This window comes from Crinia signifera, chromosome 6 (genome assembly GCF_055691185.1).
Source record: "Crinia signifera chromosome 6, ASM5569118v1, whole genome shotgun sequence".
Taxonomy (NCBI): Eukaryota; Metazoa; Chordata; class Amphibia; order Anura; family Myobatrachidae; genus Crinia; species Crinia signifera.
In genome coordinates, this window is record NC_139222.1 from 222,751,076 (window position 1) to 222,766,377 (window position 15,302).

At 47.0% G+C, this 15,302-nt stretch overlaps 1 protein-coding gene across 3 annotated transcripts in view; it reads right to left on the reverse strand.

Annotated features, from left to right (window-relative positions):
• Positions 1-15,302, reverse strand: part of PKD2L1 (polycystin 2 like 1, transient receptor potential cation channel) — a 71,456-nt gene that overhangs the window by 52,082 nt on the left and 4,072 nt on the right. Inside the window, exon 1 of one of the 3 annotated variants that reach the window (XM_083148970.1) lies at positions 1,838-2,114. The exons of the other annotated variants lie outside the window; for them this stretch is intronic. Within the exon in view, the coding sequence (XP_083005096.1) occupies positions 1,838-2,114 (277 nt within the window). Of the gene's footprint in view, positions 1-1,837; positions 2,115-15,302 lie in introns of those variants that run through there. 3 annotated transcript variants of the gene reach the window in all.

Genomic DNA, 15,302 nt, shown 5'->3' on the forward strand with positions numbered 1-15,302 from the left:
GAGCAATATCTTGTAGACTGCTGTCCAGCAGTAGTATTCCCAAATAACTCAAATACCTTTAAGGTACAACATGCAACATGGGAGACTTTATATTCGTGTGTATGATAATGATAGATCTTTACTGTAAAGCAACTTGCATCCTGGGATCATCATGTCACTGCTGACAATTGTGTGATCTGATTCTGGTTACTTCGCTCTCCATGCTAATCATCCATTCGTAGCCGTGCGGAAATTCACGGGGGATCGCAGCATGTGAGGGCGAGCAGCCGGTGCGGCGGGTGGCTTCTGTTGGACTCACAAGGCTGCGAATAGTCAAGTGAGTCAACCAGAATAAGGTCCTAAGTCTGCACTGTACAACTCCCTGTCTGCCCCACCTGTGACCACAGCACCATACATATGATCAGCAATGTACAACTCCCTGTCTGCCCCACCTGTGACCACAGTACCATACATATGATCTGCACTGTACAACTCCCTGTCTGCCCCACCTGTGACCACAGCACCATACACATGATCTGCACTGTACAACTCCCTGTCTGCCCCACCTGTGACCACAGTACCATACACATGATCTGCACTGTACAACTCCCTGTCTGCCCCACCTGTGACCACAGTACCATACATATGATCTGCACTGTACAACTCCCTGTCTGCCCCACCTGTGACCACAGCACCATACATATGATCTGCACTGTACAACTCCCTGTCTGCCCCACCTGTGACCACAGCACCATACATATGATCTGCACTGTACAACTCCCTGTCTGCCCCACCTGTGACCACAGCACCATACATATGATCTGCACTGTACAACTCCCTGTCTGCCCCACCTGTGACCACAGCACCATACATATGATCTGCGCTGTACAACTCCTTGTCTGCCCCACCTGTGTGTTTGCTGAGTGAGTAAGAGAAAACTGCTATTCAAAATATTAGTATCCGGATGTCATACAGACAATCTCTAGGTCGACAGTCAATGGGTCGGCAACATATGGTCAAAGGTTGACACAAGCAATAGGTCAACATGGCTATGGTCGACAAATGAAAAGGACTCTGATTGGTAGTGGTCAAGTGTGCCAAGTGCAGTGATAGTAGAGCAAGGCGCCCGGCCTTGTGATGGCGAGTGATGTAAACCATGCGTTAGAATAATTAGTCCACAAGCTCAGGCGTCAACATTGACACAAAACAAAAGGTTTAAACCTCCTGTCCACCTTTTCACGTGTCGTCCATTTCCGTGATGAGCTTTTGCTTGTGTCGACCTTTGCCCAGTGTCGTCCTTGAGCATGTCTACCTTTTGGGGTTGACCTAGGCATTGTCGACCTTCTATAGTAACACACCAAAAATATTCTATTAAATGAAGAATTAAGGTTTATCAAAGCTGCGTCTTCCGTTTTACAATCAACGCGAGAACATTCATCCACGAGTCCATGTGTGTATAAGGGAAAATCAATTCTCAAACCGTTTCATCATGAAATTTGAGAAAACAATTCTCTTTTAAAATATGTTAATTATACATAACATGTCCAAATGTTTTTTTATATATATATCTATATTTATCTATATATATATATATATATATATATATTTATATATATATATTTTTTTGCAGACAGAGACTTTGCATTTGAATTCTGAATTACACTGCTTTGTATAATCTATAGCATATTATATTTGTCTCTTTCCGGGATAGTTAGTACAAGATCTTATATAATATAACCTATTATCTGTTTTTAATATATCATCATCAATCTTCTAATAACTTCTGAACAATTCAATATCAAGGACTGGAATCCACTATCCACAATGGGATCTAACAGAAAGAATAGAACTTCTTTACCTCTAATCCCCCGGACAATTTGGGAACAGCATAATGAGCACAGGTTCCTTCTTCTCCTTGTCTCTTTCTGGTAAGGTGGCGGGTCTCCGAAATGGTCCATACTGTCATATGGATTTTCCAAAACAGTTTTGGGGTTGTATATGGCTTTGATCTTTGGAGAAGGAGAGCCATCATAGGCTGGATTATCCCAGGCTTTTTTCCCTAAATTATCCATTTCTTGTTCCTCCTGAGCCTTGAGATGATTTTCTGCCCGGCTCCTAAGCTTGGCAGGATTCATAGTGTTTTATGTCTCTGGCTCTTGTACACACAGGTCAGCTCTGATAAAGATTAGACTCCTTTCTGACACACGCCTCTAATAGATCTGGAAGTGCACAGGTCTTTATATAGTGTCATTCAAGCTGGCTATTGTCTACAGGACAGAACAGCCAATTGTCAGGCAGGTTATCCCAGACGGTTGTTGGTACAGTGATTGCAGTTAATAGCCATCTACTTTGCACATTTAGATGCAGGACATCAAGCAGGAAGGGATGGGATATGAAGCATATTGACGGATGCGCTGTGTATTAATTGCATGTACTTATCACTAACACACTGTTAAAGGATGCGTAATAATTTATCCATACAATAAAATAAAATCAATACTAGGACAGCAGAATGTTTGCAATGAACAGCTAACTACACATTCCAGCATGCCCTGCCCCAGTTTTAGCATGCCCTAACAGCAAATCTATGGCAGTGCATGTTGGTATGTGTAGTTCCACAGCAGTCAGAGGGAAAACTTGCAATGGTGGTGGGCAAAATGTACTGTTTTGGAACGACACATTGTCAGGAAATTGATTTCAATGTTTATTTAGAAATGGTGGAATGGATCTGCCAGCGCTCTATTGACGAACTGGGAGACCGCACAAATGCGCTAGAAACTAAAATGGGGGAAATGGTTGGCTCCCACAACACCCTCATAGACTCCCACTCGGCACTAGAAGAGGAGGTGGTGGCCCTGCGGGAGAAACTGGTCAGCATGGAAGATAGATCACGGAGGAATAACCTCAAAATACGTGGCATCCCAGAGAACATCTCCAACAGTAGCCTCCACGACTATGTCACAAATATCTTTAAAAAGCTGTTACCCTCGGTGACCCCTGCTGACCTCTTGCTGGACCGCATACACAGGTTACCGAAGGCGAGGTCTGCTCCCGAGGGGGTCCCTAGAGACGTTTTGATGAGAGTGCATTTTTTCCATATAAAAGAAGCCCTCCTCAAAGCTGCAAGACCCTCTGCGGACTCTGCTGCGGCCTTGGGGTCCCTTCAGCTATTTGGAGACCTCTCAAGAGATACCCTTCTCAAAAGACGCTCCTTCCAGCCGGTCACAACGGCCCTACGCAAAGCTAATATAATATACAGATGGGGTTTCCCGACCCGCCTGTTAGTATAACGGGAAGGATCCACAATCGCAGTTTCATCAGTGGAGGATGGCTTGAAACTAGTGTCCAGTTGGCGGCTGCATGTCGCCTCCCCGGAGGCCTCCCCGAGCCGGCGACTTCAGCAGGACTGGTCGCTGGTTGGGTAGCTCTGGAATAGAACAGGAACCACACACCCCATCGTTGGACACTTTCCACCCAGCCACCCTCATCGTTCATAGACTCTAGGTGACAGAAAAGAGTCAGAGATATCGGAGGGAGGTGTCCATTCTAAACAGTTTGTCTAAATTTAATGGTTATCTAATGTTGTTTGTGGGCCCCTAGGGCCCTTCACAAGCTTGGTTTGGCAGGCCCGGCGTGCCCTAATGCACTCTTCTATTTTGTCTGTCATTATAGTTGGTAGGAGGTCGGACCCTCACATGCCAGGCTCTTTTAGTTTAGTTTCAGGGTCACTTAGAATACACGTGACTCAGGCTCGTTGAAGTTCATTTTTTTTATGTTAAGGTTAAAATTTACACAGATCAGGGTCTACTGGTTGCTTCAATATATCTGTGTTTGTTTGTTTTTTTTACCTTTTGCGAGGGGCGTCTGGGCCCAAACCCACTACCCCCAAGATACTTAACACGGTTGAGGCGGTCTTGGACAGGCCCCTCACAACGACCCCACTTAGGGTCGCCTATCTATTTCTTCTTTCTGTCTTCTCATCCCCCTCTTTCTCATCTCCACCTCATGTGTCTTGCCCTCATGTTTGTCTGTACATAGTAGCTTATATTGTGATTGTGCCCTTTTATGCTAAAACTCATCTGGTTAGACGCGAATATATGCAGGTTTTAGATGTCCTATAAATGATTAATGTTTTATCTTTGAATGCTAAAGGTTTGAATTCGCCCCAAAAAAGGAAGTTAGCGTTGGCTTATTTCCACAAGCAGAAAGCCCATCTTGTAGCCATACAGGAAACTCACTTTATTAAAACAGCACCACCTAGATTCTTTAACCATAGATTTCCCCAATGCTACACAGCTAATGGCCCCCACAAAAAGGCAGGCGTCGCTATACTTGTGTCCGCTAATTGTTCCTTTAAAGTGGCCTCCCAGCACATAGACCCGGAGGGTAGATTCCTAATATTAGTGGGTAATTTAGAGGGAGTCGAAACCACTCTAGTCTCTTGTTACGCCCCTAACACCAGACAGATTACATTTATTAGATCACTCTTCACCACTATACAGAAATACGCCAAAGGTGCATTGTTATTGCTAGGGGACTTCAATATGGTCCCTGACCCTATCATGGACAGATCACATACCCCAGGACATAGAATAGCCCAGCCCCCGGTTCACTCTAAGAAATTCATGCAGCTCATTAAAGAATATGATCCCTATGATACATGGCGCGCCAGACATCCGGGTGTGAGGGATTACTCCTTTTTCTCTCACCCCCACCGGACATACTCGAGAATTGATCTCGCCTTAGCCGACAAATGGACCTTAGCCTCCATCCGCGAAGCTGACATACTCCCCATCACCTGGTCCGACCACTCCCCCCTACGTTTGAGGTGGGAGCTGACCTCATTCAAGTCTACCCCGGGACCATGGCGCCTGGGCAGTTCGGCTCTGACCCAGTTAGACTCTAAGAACGCCATTAAAGATGCCCTGTCCTTGTATATCACCACCAACGACCCATCAGATACCAGCATACTCACATACTGGTGCGCCCTGAAGGCTGTAGTGAGAGGCACGGCAATACAGGCCGCTGCCAGAGCGGAGAAAACGGAGGCAAGAGAGATGTTAGCGGCAGAGACAGAGCTGGTTAAACTAGAAGTAGCCCATAAGAACAACCCCTCGGATGAGGCCATATATGCTGCACTTGCGCGAACTAGAGATAAGGTTAATGCGTCAGCTTTCAGTGAAGTACAAAAAAATATCTCCAAGCTGAACCAGAGCTTCTACCTCTTTGGTAACAAGGCGGGAAGATTACTCGCCAGGAAACTGAGAGGCAGAAGGACCAAGACAAGAATAGACCTTTTGATAAATGCTAGGGGAGCTAGGGTCACTGACCCCTTCCAAGTAGCAGACACTTTCGCAGAATACTATGCTAAACTGTATAATTTAAGAGAAGATCCGCATACTCCCCAGCCCTCGGAAGCTGACATCACTTCTTTTCTGGACGAAATTGACCTCCCTGGGTTACAGTCCGATGCCTGCCAAGCCCTTAATGCCCCCTGGTCCTTGTCAGAGGTAGAGGCTGCAATAGACGCCCTGCCAAACAACAAGGCCCCGGGTCCAGATGGGTACCCATCCAATTTCTACAAATGTTTTAAGTCTGAATTAGGTCCGATCCTACTGCAAGTCTTTAACAAGGCCTCTCAATCCGGGGAATTCCCTGGCGAAATGCTCGAAGCTAGGATAGTTACGATACCCAAACCTGGGAAGCTCACTACGGCGGTTCAGAACTACAGACCCATCGCCCTATTAAACACAGATTTGAAACTGTACGCAAAATTAATCGCTAATAGGCTGGCCCCGTTACTCCCCTCCCTGGTAAAGATTGACCAGGTAGGTTTCATACCAGGCAGGCAGGCTCCGGACAACACTCGGAGAGTTCTAAATGTTGTGGAAGTATGTGAGCGGGCCCAGTCCCCGTTATTATTGCTTTCACTAGACGCCGAAAAGGCTTTCGACAGGCTGCATTGGGGATACCTGAGGGAGGTACTGGTACGTTTTGGAATCCAAGGGAGAATGTTAGACTCGATATTTGCTCTTTACTCCCACCCATCTGCGAGAGTGTTTGTGAACGGAACCATCTCTAGTAACTTCCAGATAACAAACGGCACTAGACAGGGGTGTCCCTTATCCCCTTTAATATTCGTGTTAGCTATAGAGCCACTTGCAGAGAAGATCAGGTCGGACAGCCGAATAGACGGACCAGTCATAGGGCGAATCTTACATAAAATCTGTTTATTTGCGGACGACGTCCTCCTTTGCCTCCAAAAACTAGACACATCCTTGCCCGCGCTCCATAAGATCTTAGATGCGTACTCCGCAATCTCATATTATAAACTTAACACCACCAAGACAGAGGCCTTCCCTCTAAACATACCCGAGACAGAGTTGGCTCGCCTGAAAGACCAATATCGATACGCATGGCAGGGAAGGGCGATTAAATACCTGGGAGTGTTAGTATCTCGGGAAACCCACTTGATGGAATGTAACTACCTGCCGCTGATTGGTGCATTCCAAAAACTAATAACGGAATGGTCAATGCACGAAATTTCGTGGATGGGCAGACTGGCAGCATCCAAAATGGTCCTCCTCTCGAAACTCCTCTACCTATTTTGGTCAATCCCCAGAAAACCTCCCAGGTCTTTAATGTGCAAAATTAACGCCATTTTTACAAAATACATTTGGAAGGGATCTCGCCCCCGGGTGGCTAAAAAATATTTAGCTCTACCAAAGGTCCTGGGAGGGGGAGGTTTCCCGGATGTGGAGGTGTATCAGGCCGCGTGCCTATTGAGCCAGGCCGGGGATTGGTACGACTCCAGATCCTCTAAACCGTGGGTAGTGGTGGAATGTTCGTTAACCTCCAACATCCCGTTGGTGGACCTACTTTGGGTTCCCCTGCGGGCTATCCAGAAAAAATCAGACCTAAGCTCAGCAACAAAGGCTACACTGGAGGTGTGGCACAGGGCACTCGCCAGTGCGGGCGGGCTAAGCCTACCAAACATAGCGATCTCTCTGGAAGCCATTTCTAAACTCATCCCCAACCTAAATTTGAACTCGTGGATTAACGCAGGGATTTCTACCCTAGGCCAATTAATGCAAGGGGATTCTTTACAGCAGTTTTCCGAACTTCAAGAGAAGTACGGCCTGCATAAGAATGAGTTCTACAAGTACCTTCAAATTCGCCACTGGCTTGCGACTAACAGAGAAGGCCCAGTGCCCATGGCGCCTGCTCCCAAAGTCCTCACCTCCAAACTAAACAGCAAATCGCACAAAGGGGGTATCTCACGTTGGTACAACTACCTCATCTCCGTAACAAAAAAAGGGAAGCTACCGGCCCAGATCAAGTGGGAGAAGGACCTCAATATTTCTCTCAATGAGGAAGTTTGGGACACTATTTTCCACACAGGATTTAAAATGTCCAAATGCATTCAACATACGGAAATGTTTTTTAAAATCTGCCATAGATCATATTTCACCCCGACTAAACTACATGCCATTTGGCCAAATGTTTCCCACCTATGTTGGAGGAAGTGTGGCAATGTAGGTACACTGCTACATACATTTTGGCAGTGCCCCTTGCTGGCTCCTTTCTGGTCGGAGGTGTCATCGCTGGCTAATGCTGTCCTTAGACTCCAGGTCCACCTGACCCCAGTGTTGGCTCTTCTCCACTATTCCGAAACACTTTCAGGAGGAGACCTATACATACTGAGGCACATCCTAATAGCCGCCAAGGCAGTCATTGGACGTCTGTGGAAGTCGGCGGAGGCGCCTCTGGTTGGCCAGGTAGTTGGCAAGGTACATAGCCACTTCCTATTTGAGACAACGAACGCTAAGTACTCCACATCGAAGGCATCAATCCACTTGAAATGGCTCAAATGGGCAGAATTTAGAGAAACGCAGGGCCTCACCCTAACCAGAATAGATATATGGGACGGAAACACCCTGACATCTCCCTCACATTCGCAAGAATAATGGCCATAACTTGAATATTTGGTTATCTATTACATATTGTTGCATGTACTACTCCCCCTCCCCATGCTCCTCTCCCCCTAATGTGTCTCTGCAATCCTGCCCTTGTTCTGTCTAATTTCTTGTTTCCTTTACTCCCCAGTCTATCTGCTCTTTTTTCTATTCCTACCCTATTTCCTTAAGTAAAACTCAGGTCAAACCTCCGCGTAGGTTTAAAAAAAATTTTTTATTTGGTACTCTTTACCTAGAAGGGCGCCAGCGATTGGAATCGCGGGCGTCGGGGGTAAAAAATCGCGGGCATCGCGGGTAAATCGCGGGTACATAAAAATCTGCTGCCCGCGATGACCGCGATTTTCCCATAGGGAACAATGTTAAAAAGGCTGATTGACCGCGATTTTCATGTAAAATGCCTCAATGCCCGCGATTTGACCATAGGAATCAATGTTAAATGGGCTACAGAGCCCAAATAGGCACAATTAACCCTTAAATGTCCCCCCAAATTTTTAACGCCACCCCACGATCCACGCCAACCCGAAGCGTGGCGAGCGCAGCGAGCCCGCGAGGGGCGGCGGTACGCGTCCTCCGACCTTTTCATGCCCTACTATCCACGTCGGCGTGGAGTTGAGAATAGAATAGTGTGGCGAGCGCAGCGAGCCACCGAGCCCGAAGCGTGGCGAGCGCAGCGAGCCCCGCGAGGGGACGCGGATACCTTCACAGGTAAACGCGTCCCTTCGCGGACTTCACAGGTGTCCGCGTGGCCACGGACACCTGTGAAGCCCGCGAGGGGATGCGTATAACTGTGAAGGTATCCGCGTCCCCTCGCCACGCTTCGGGCTCGGTGGCTCGCTGCGCTCGCCACACTATTCTATTCTCAACTCCACGCCGACGTGGATAGTAGGGCATGAAAAGGTCGGAGGACGCGTACCGCCGCCCCTCGCGGGCTCGCTGGGCTCGCCACGCTTCGGGTTGGCGTGGATCGTGGGGTGGCGTTACAAATTTGGGGGGACATTTAAGGGTTAATTGTGCCTATTTGGGCTCTGTAGCCCATTTAACATTGATTCCTATGGCCAAATCGCGGCCATTGAAGCATTGAATGGAAAATCGCGGTCAGCACTAAATTTAACATTGAACCCTATGGGAAATCGCGGTGATCGCGGGCATCGCATCGCGGCCATTAATGTACTGCCCGCGATGCCCGCGATCACCACGATGGGCGCCCTTCTAGGTAAAGAGTACCTTTTATTTTTTTTGTTTCCTAAAATACCATTAGCCATTTGTGTTACGTGATGTGTTATGTGCATATAATATGTTAAATGGCCTTATGATGATTGTACCAAAACCTTGTAAGATTTAACTACTTGACCTAATAAAAATCTATTATTGAAAAAAGAAATGGTGGAATGGCTACCAGGGCCGGACTGGCCAATTGGCACTTCTGGCAGATGCCTTAGGGGCCGATGGCTAGGTAGGCCGATTTATTGACGCAAGGTGTAGGCTCCTCCTCCGGATTGGCGCTGTGGTCCAGAAGAGAGGGGACATAACATGCCGCTACTTCCCTCTCTCCTGCAAGCCGCGGTACATGCGTGCGCGTCCCTGACGTGTACAAATGCCAGGGCCGATTCGGCGGCCCAGTCTATCACTATTTGCTACTGTATGGGATATGTGATTACCTCTTTCTTAAAAACTATTTAAAGCAATTGAACCGAAGGATGAAAATTTGAGGTATAGCCTTTAAAAAGTAAACTTCAGCCATGGGGTGCAACTGTGTGGAAGGTCTAAAAGGTATCAATGAGAGGTTAGAAAAGCAGGAATACATGATGGTATAAGGATACAACTATAAACAGGGGTTAAAGTGGGGGGGGGGGGGAATCGGGTGGAACTGAGGGGTGTGGGTTGTTAGGTCTACAACAACTAGGATGACAAGCATTGGGTCGACACTACTAGGTGGACAGGCAGCAAGGTCGACATGGGTCTAGGTTGACATGGGTCTAGGTCGACAGGACATTAGGTCGACACAAGCATTAGGTCGACATGGGCAAGGTCGACAGTCAAAAGGTCAATATGGGGGTTTTCACTTTTTTCTCCCGAATGTCAGCACAGTCGACATGGTCACAGTTTCAAGTGCACCGTATCCCCTCGCATCGGGCATGGTGCATTGCTACGCTCGGCACACTATTTTATTCTCCTACCACGCCCTAGTGGATGGTAGGGCATGAAATACCACCTGCCAGCACATGTCGGCTCAAAAAACAGTGAAAAACCCCATGTCGATCTTTTAACTGTCGACCTTGCCCAGGTCGACATATTGCTTGTGTCGACATAATGACCTGTCGACCTAGACCCATGTTGACCTTGACCCATGTCAACATAAACCCATGTCGACATTGTTGCCTGTCGACCTAGTGGTGTCGACCCAATGCTTGTCGACCTAGTTGCTGTAGACCTAATGGGAGAAATTTACTAAGAATACAAATACGATCTTTCATATTCATATTCTAAATACGAATGAATATTCTTAATACGAATGAATACGAATGCATATGGGAACCAGCTCCGGCCCTGGAACCTGGGGCTGGTTTTAAAAAATCAGCGAAGCCCTGGTTGGGTTTTTTTGCCTTAAGGGGAGAGGGGGGCGGTAATTGGCTGGCAGAGGGAAATGAGTTCACCCACCTCTCCAGGACCACTTTAAGCACTGGGTATAAAAGGTCAGAAATGTGAAATGGAGCAGAACATGTAGTTATGAGACAAGACCTACCATACTGGAGGGCTTTTCACAGGACAGACTCATTTATTTTGGGACTGTCCCGCTGTCCCACCCGAAGGCCACAGTGTCCCGCAGTGGTCCCCGCAGCCCATAGAAGCCAGGCTTATTTGCATGCACAGTACTGCGGGTACTGCACATGCATCGGGCCTGGTGTTGACAACTGTACAGTACCGGCAATGAGGCCTTGGCAGCAAAGAAACCCGGTGGTGATCGTCGGTAATCCGGTGGTGGGGATCAGTGCAGACCCGGTGATGTGGCCTGCGGCAGCCCCCCTCCTTCTCGCAGGTAGGAGCCGATGAGGTAAATGAGCAAATAAAGTACTTTTGTATATAAAAATAAGGGAATGTATACACCTTGCTTCGGTTTCTTTTGTTTTTCTAAACATAATCCAAAATTTTGATATGATGTCAGCTGTTAGAGAATGTAACTTCATTGGCATGTGTCAGAGAGCAGAAGGACTGCACATGTGGGGAACAGATTTCCTCTTACAATGACAGTGGGACAGAGGAGGGCACGGTTGAGAATAATACCATACCTCCCAACTTTTCTATGATGGTCAGTTATTGCTACCATACTGGATGCTAGGCAGATAGGGTAATGAAGGGGAGGGGCTAGTGGAGGTGACCAAGTACTATGTGCTCAGGAGGAGATGTGAAGCATACATATAGTGTACACACGGTGTGGTTAATTTTCTATTCAATCCTGATTCGATTGGGATTGAATCGGGATCGAATCGCACAGTGCCATGTACACATTTGATTTAGACTATATAGTACAGATCTGTGCTATATAGTCCTGCCTGTACAGTCTATTTATCTATTTAATTTCAATGCTGTGGGTGAGGTGAGTGCATCCGGATGGAATTGTGATTGAATTCTGTTTGATTTTGATTTGATTTTGCTTATACAAGCAAAATTGAATAGAAAAATAGACCAAATCGAACCGTGTGTACCCTACATAGAGGTGATAATGGGAGGGCCTAGTGGAGGTCACCGGGTAATGGGCAGGATGCTCTAAAGCAAAAATGTGGTAAAAAACTGTTATCAGGTTTTTTACCACATTTTCGGATGAAGTAAAATCCACACGCCGGGTTACCACTACTGAGGGGGTACAGCCAGTGGCGGATTCAGGGGGGGGGGGGGCACCAGGGAACGTGCCCCCCCTGTCATTTTATTTTGTAGCTGAGGACCAGGGCTTTCCAACGAGCCCAGCCCCATGTCTCTAGCCCCTCGGGAACCAAAGATATCGCCTGGCAAAGCTGTAACGTTTTTTCCCCATATGGGACCCGGCAATTCCGACCCCCACCTAGTTCTGACGGCTGCCAGTTCCCTCTCTGGCATCACAGAAGCTTGTGGTTGATCTCATTCAATTCCAAATCGCTGAGCCTTCAATATGATGCCAGGCTGGTCCATATCGGTCAATCGGTTCCAGAGATATTGCATGTAAACCGATTTTTTTATTTTTGAAATGTAATTTCATGGCTGTTCATGTTCTTTGATGGCAGATTACTCTGGAACCAAACGTTTCAGTTTCACTGGACCAAAATCATTCAAAGCCCACTCAAATCAATATGATACTTGTCTCATGTAAATGGGTCAGTTGGTTCCGAAGATATAGCCGGTTAAATGAGATAACTGGTTAAAGAGGGGGAGGGGTGGTTTTCTCTCCCCCTCACACCAGAAAATGCAGGGACTAGGCTGATGTAAAGGGGGCCAACCTAGGAATGCATTTTCTGGTGTGAAAGGGGTATTATTTCAAATAGCCGGGACCTGCAGTGCTCTAAATACAGCCAGGCTCTGCCACTATCAGTGGCTATCACTTCTGCCTGGCGGCGGCTGTCCCCCATTTACCGCGAGCATGTATTCTCCCTTGGCAATGAGCATGTAATCCCACATGGCAACGAGCATGGAACCTCTGGCAATGAGCATGGAACCCTTGGCAATGAGCATGTAGATAAGCAGCACTTATGTAGCATCATTTTTAATAGGCATTATGGTGTTTGGCTTAATACATAATGGACATAATGGCGTGTAACTTAACGTGTAATGGACATTATGGTGTAATTGTTTAATGCGCGCCTTTGATGGACAATGTCCCTGTTTATGAAGCGTATTGGGAATTTTGGCTTAATCTGTGTGGCATTATGTGAATTCTGGCTCAATGCGTGTGGCATTATGTGAATTTTGGCTCAATCCTAGTGGCATTATGTGAATTTTGGCTCAATCCGTGTGGCATTTTTTGAATTTGGCTCAATCTGTGTGGCATTATGTGAATTTTGACACAATCCTTGTGGCATTATGTGAATTTTGGCTCAACCCATTTGGCATTATGTGAATTTTGGCTCAATCCATGTGTTATTATGTGAATTTTGGCTTATTCCGTGTGGCATTATGTGAATTTTGGCTCAATCCATGTGGCATTATGTGTAATGGGCAAGTATAGTGGGGTCTAGTATTTTGTTGCATAATGTGTATAAGTTGTATATGGTGTTGTACACTACACTCAAGGACATGCCCCTTGTTAAGTGGCCACACCCCTTTTCTGGAGCGCGCCTTCGGCGCGTGCACAACTGCATCCTTCAATTTTGTCGCCGTGGGGAGCCTGCATACTTTAAATGCCAGGGCCTATTTTCCCACCCTCTCTCTGCCACTCTTTCCCATTCCCACCCTCTCTCTGCCGCTCTCTTAGCATGTAAACTGGCATTACTAACACCGCCCCTCCCCCACCTAAACCTTCTTTTATCATGGTACCCCCCCCTGTCATTTTATCCTGGATCCGCCCCTGGGTACAGCTACAAGGGGGCCTCCAAACTTTCAAGTGTTCCCTGAAAAGCTTATCATGTTCCAGAACCCCCACATAAGATTTCATATCTAATTGCATTCTGTCAGGACTGTCTTGTAATCTGGTGGGACTGCCATGCTATGGAATTATATCCTTATCTATATCCTTATGTATCACTCCTATTATCCCTATAGTGTGTAAACTTGCGAGCAGGGCCCTCCTACCTCTATTTTGGTTTGTTTCTACCCAATATGTTTCCAAATGTAAAGCTCAAAAGATTATGCTGCGCTATATAAGAAACTGAATACAACTAAAAAAACTATAATAAATAATATCGCCAGCAAAAGAGGGCGATACCCCATAGAAGCCTTTTCATGACCCCACCACCCTGCGCCGACCCCCGCCACTCCCCCCTCACGTGATGTCCAGGCAGCCTCCTGCTGTGCTGCCTGGACCAGTTACCGCCTCCTCCCTAGCACCGTACTTCCCCTTCCGGGTGCAGGGAGGCGGAGGAGATCTCTGCAAGCAGCCGGGCACAGGTGGAGGGGGGGGGGGAACCGCTGACACGTCGCCAGTGCTTCGCAAAGGGCAGCTCTTAACGCAAGAGCTGCCCTTTGTGATATAATCGCATATCTTAGTGCATATGCCATTATTATTGATGCTGTAGCCGGCAAAGTGGGGCTGTGGATGTTAGTGCATCCCCCAAATTGTGCAGTGGTTGGAAAGAAAAGTGTAGCAGTAAGGTTGGTGAGGGGCTAGTGGAGGTAATATCAGAATGTGCAGGATGCAGAAGAGTGAGGGGGGAGTCTATAGTTAATGGCTACAATTAGACATGTAAGTGTCATAGAGAGGGTAGCATCTCACTATGAGGTGTAAGCATCATCTATCGCAGTGGTTCTCAAACTGTGGGTCCTGACCCCAAAGTGGGTCCCAACCTTCTCAGCATGGGGTCGCGACTCCATGTTGCTGATCATCAGGCTGATGACTTTTCTAATCTCAGTCAGTGATTCAAGGAGTCTGTTATTTTAGACTCCTCCCATCATTTTGTGCCGACACAATGCTGCCATGTATGTGCTGCCTGCTGACTACAAATGTGATGTGATGACCTTCTGCAGTAACTTGCTGGGGTCCTATAATTATTTTTATTGTCTGATGGGGTCCTAGAGCAAAATAGTTTGAAGACCCCTTATCTATCGGAATGTGCTGGCTATTTAGAGTCATGTGAGCCGTATCTCTGTTTGTGGGTGTTTGGACCTATACACATGCTATGTGCATAGTGATGGAATTGTGGGTAATCGTGTTCACATGTTCAGGTTAGGGCTGGTGCAGAAAATGATAAATGCTGCTCTCATAAGTGGATGTGTAGGGGTGGAATAACTGTATAGATGGGGCTGACTATTGTCAAGGATGTTACGTGGCTGCTTTGCTTGTAACTCTGAATCAGGTGGCGCAAAAAAACACAACTCTCACCTAAGTGAGTTACTTGTACATCTAACAACCCAAAAAATAGATTGTGGGTGGGCTGCAGTGTAACCACATGGATAGGACATAACAGTAATAGGGCCTACACATGGGGAGATTTGCTGAGCGTTCTGTGCAATGCTAGATGGTCAGAACACTCAGCAAGATTGCTTAGCACACAGTGATGTGTCAGCGCTGTGTGCTGACGATCTGTTGGGACAATGTTCTCTGGTGAGAACACTGGCCCTGACTGGCGGTCAACTAGATTTATCCAGCATGCTGGATATTAATTGTTGGGCAGAACATTGCTATCGCTATGACCCCTATACATGGAGCGATGTAGGGGCATTTTA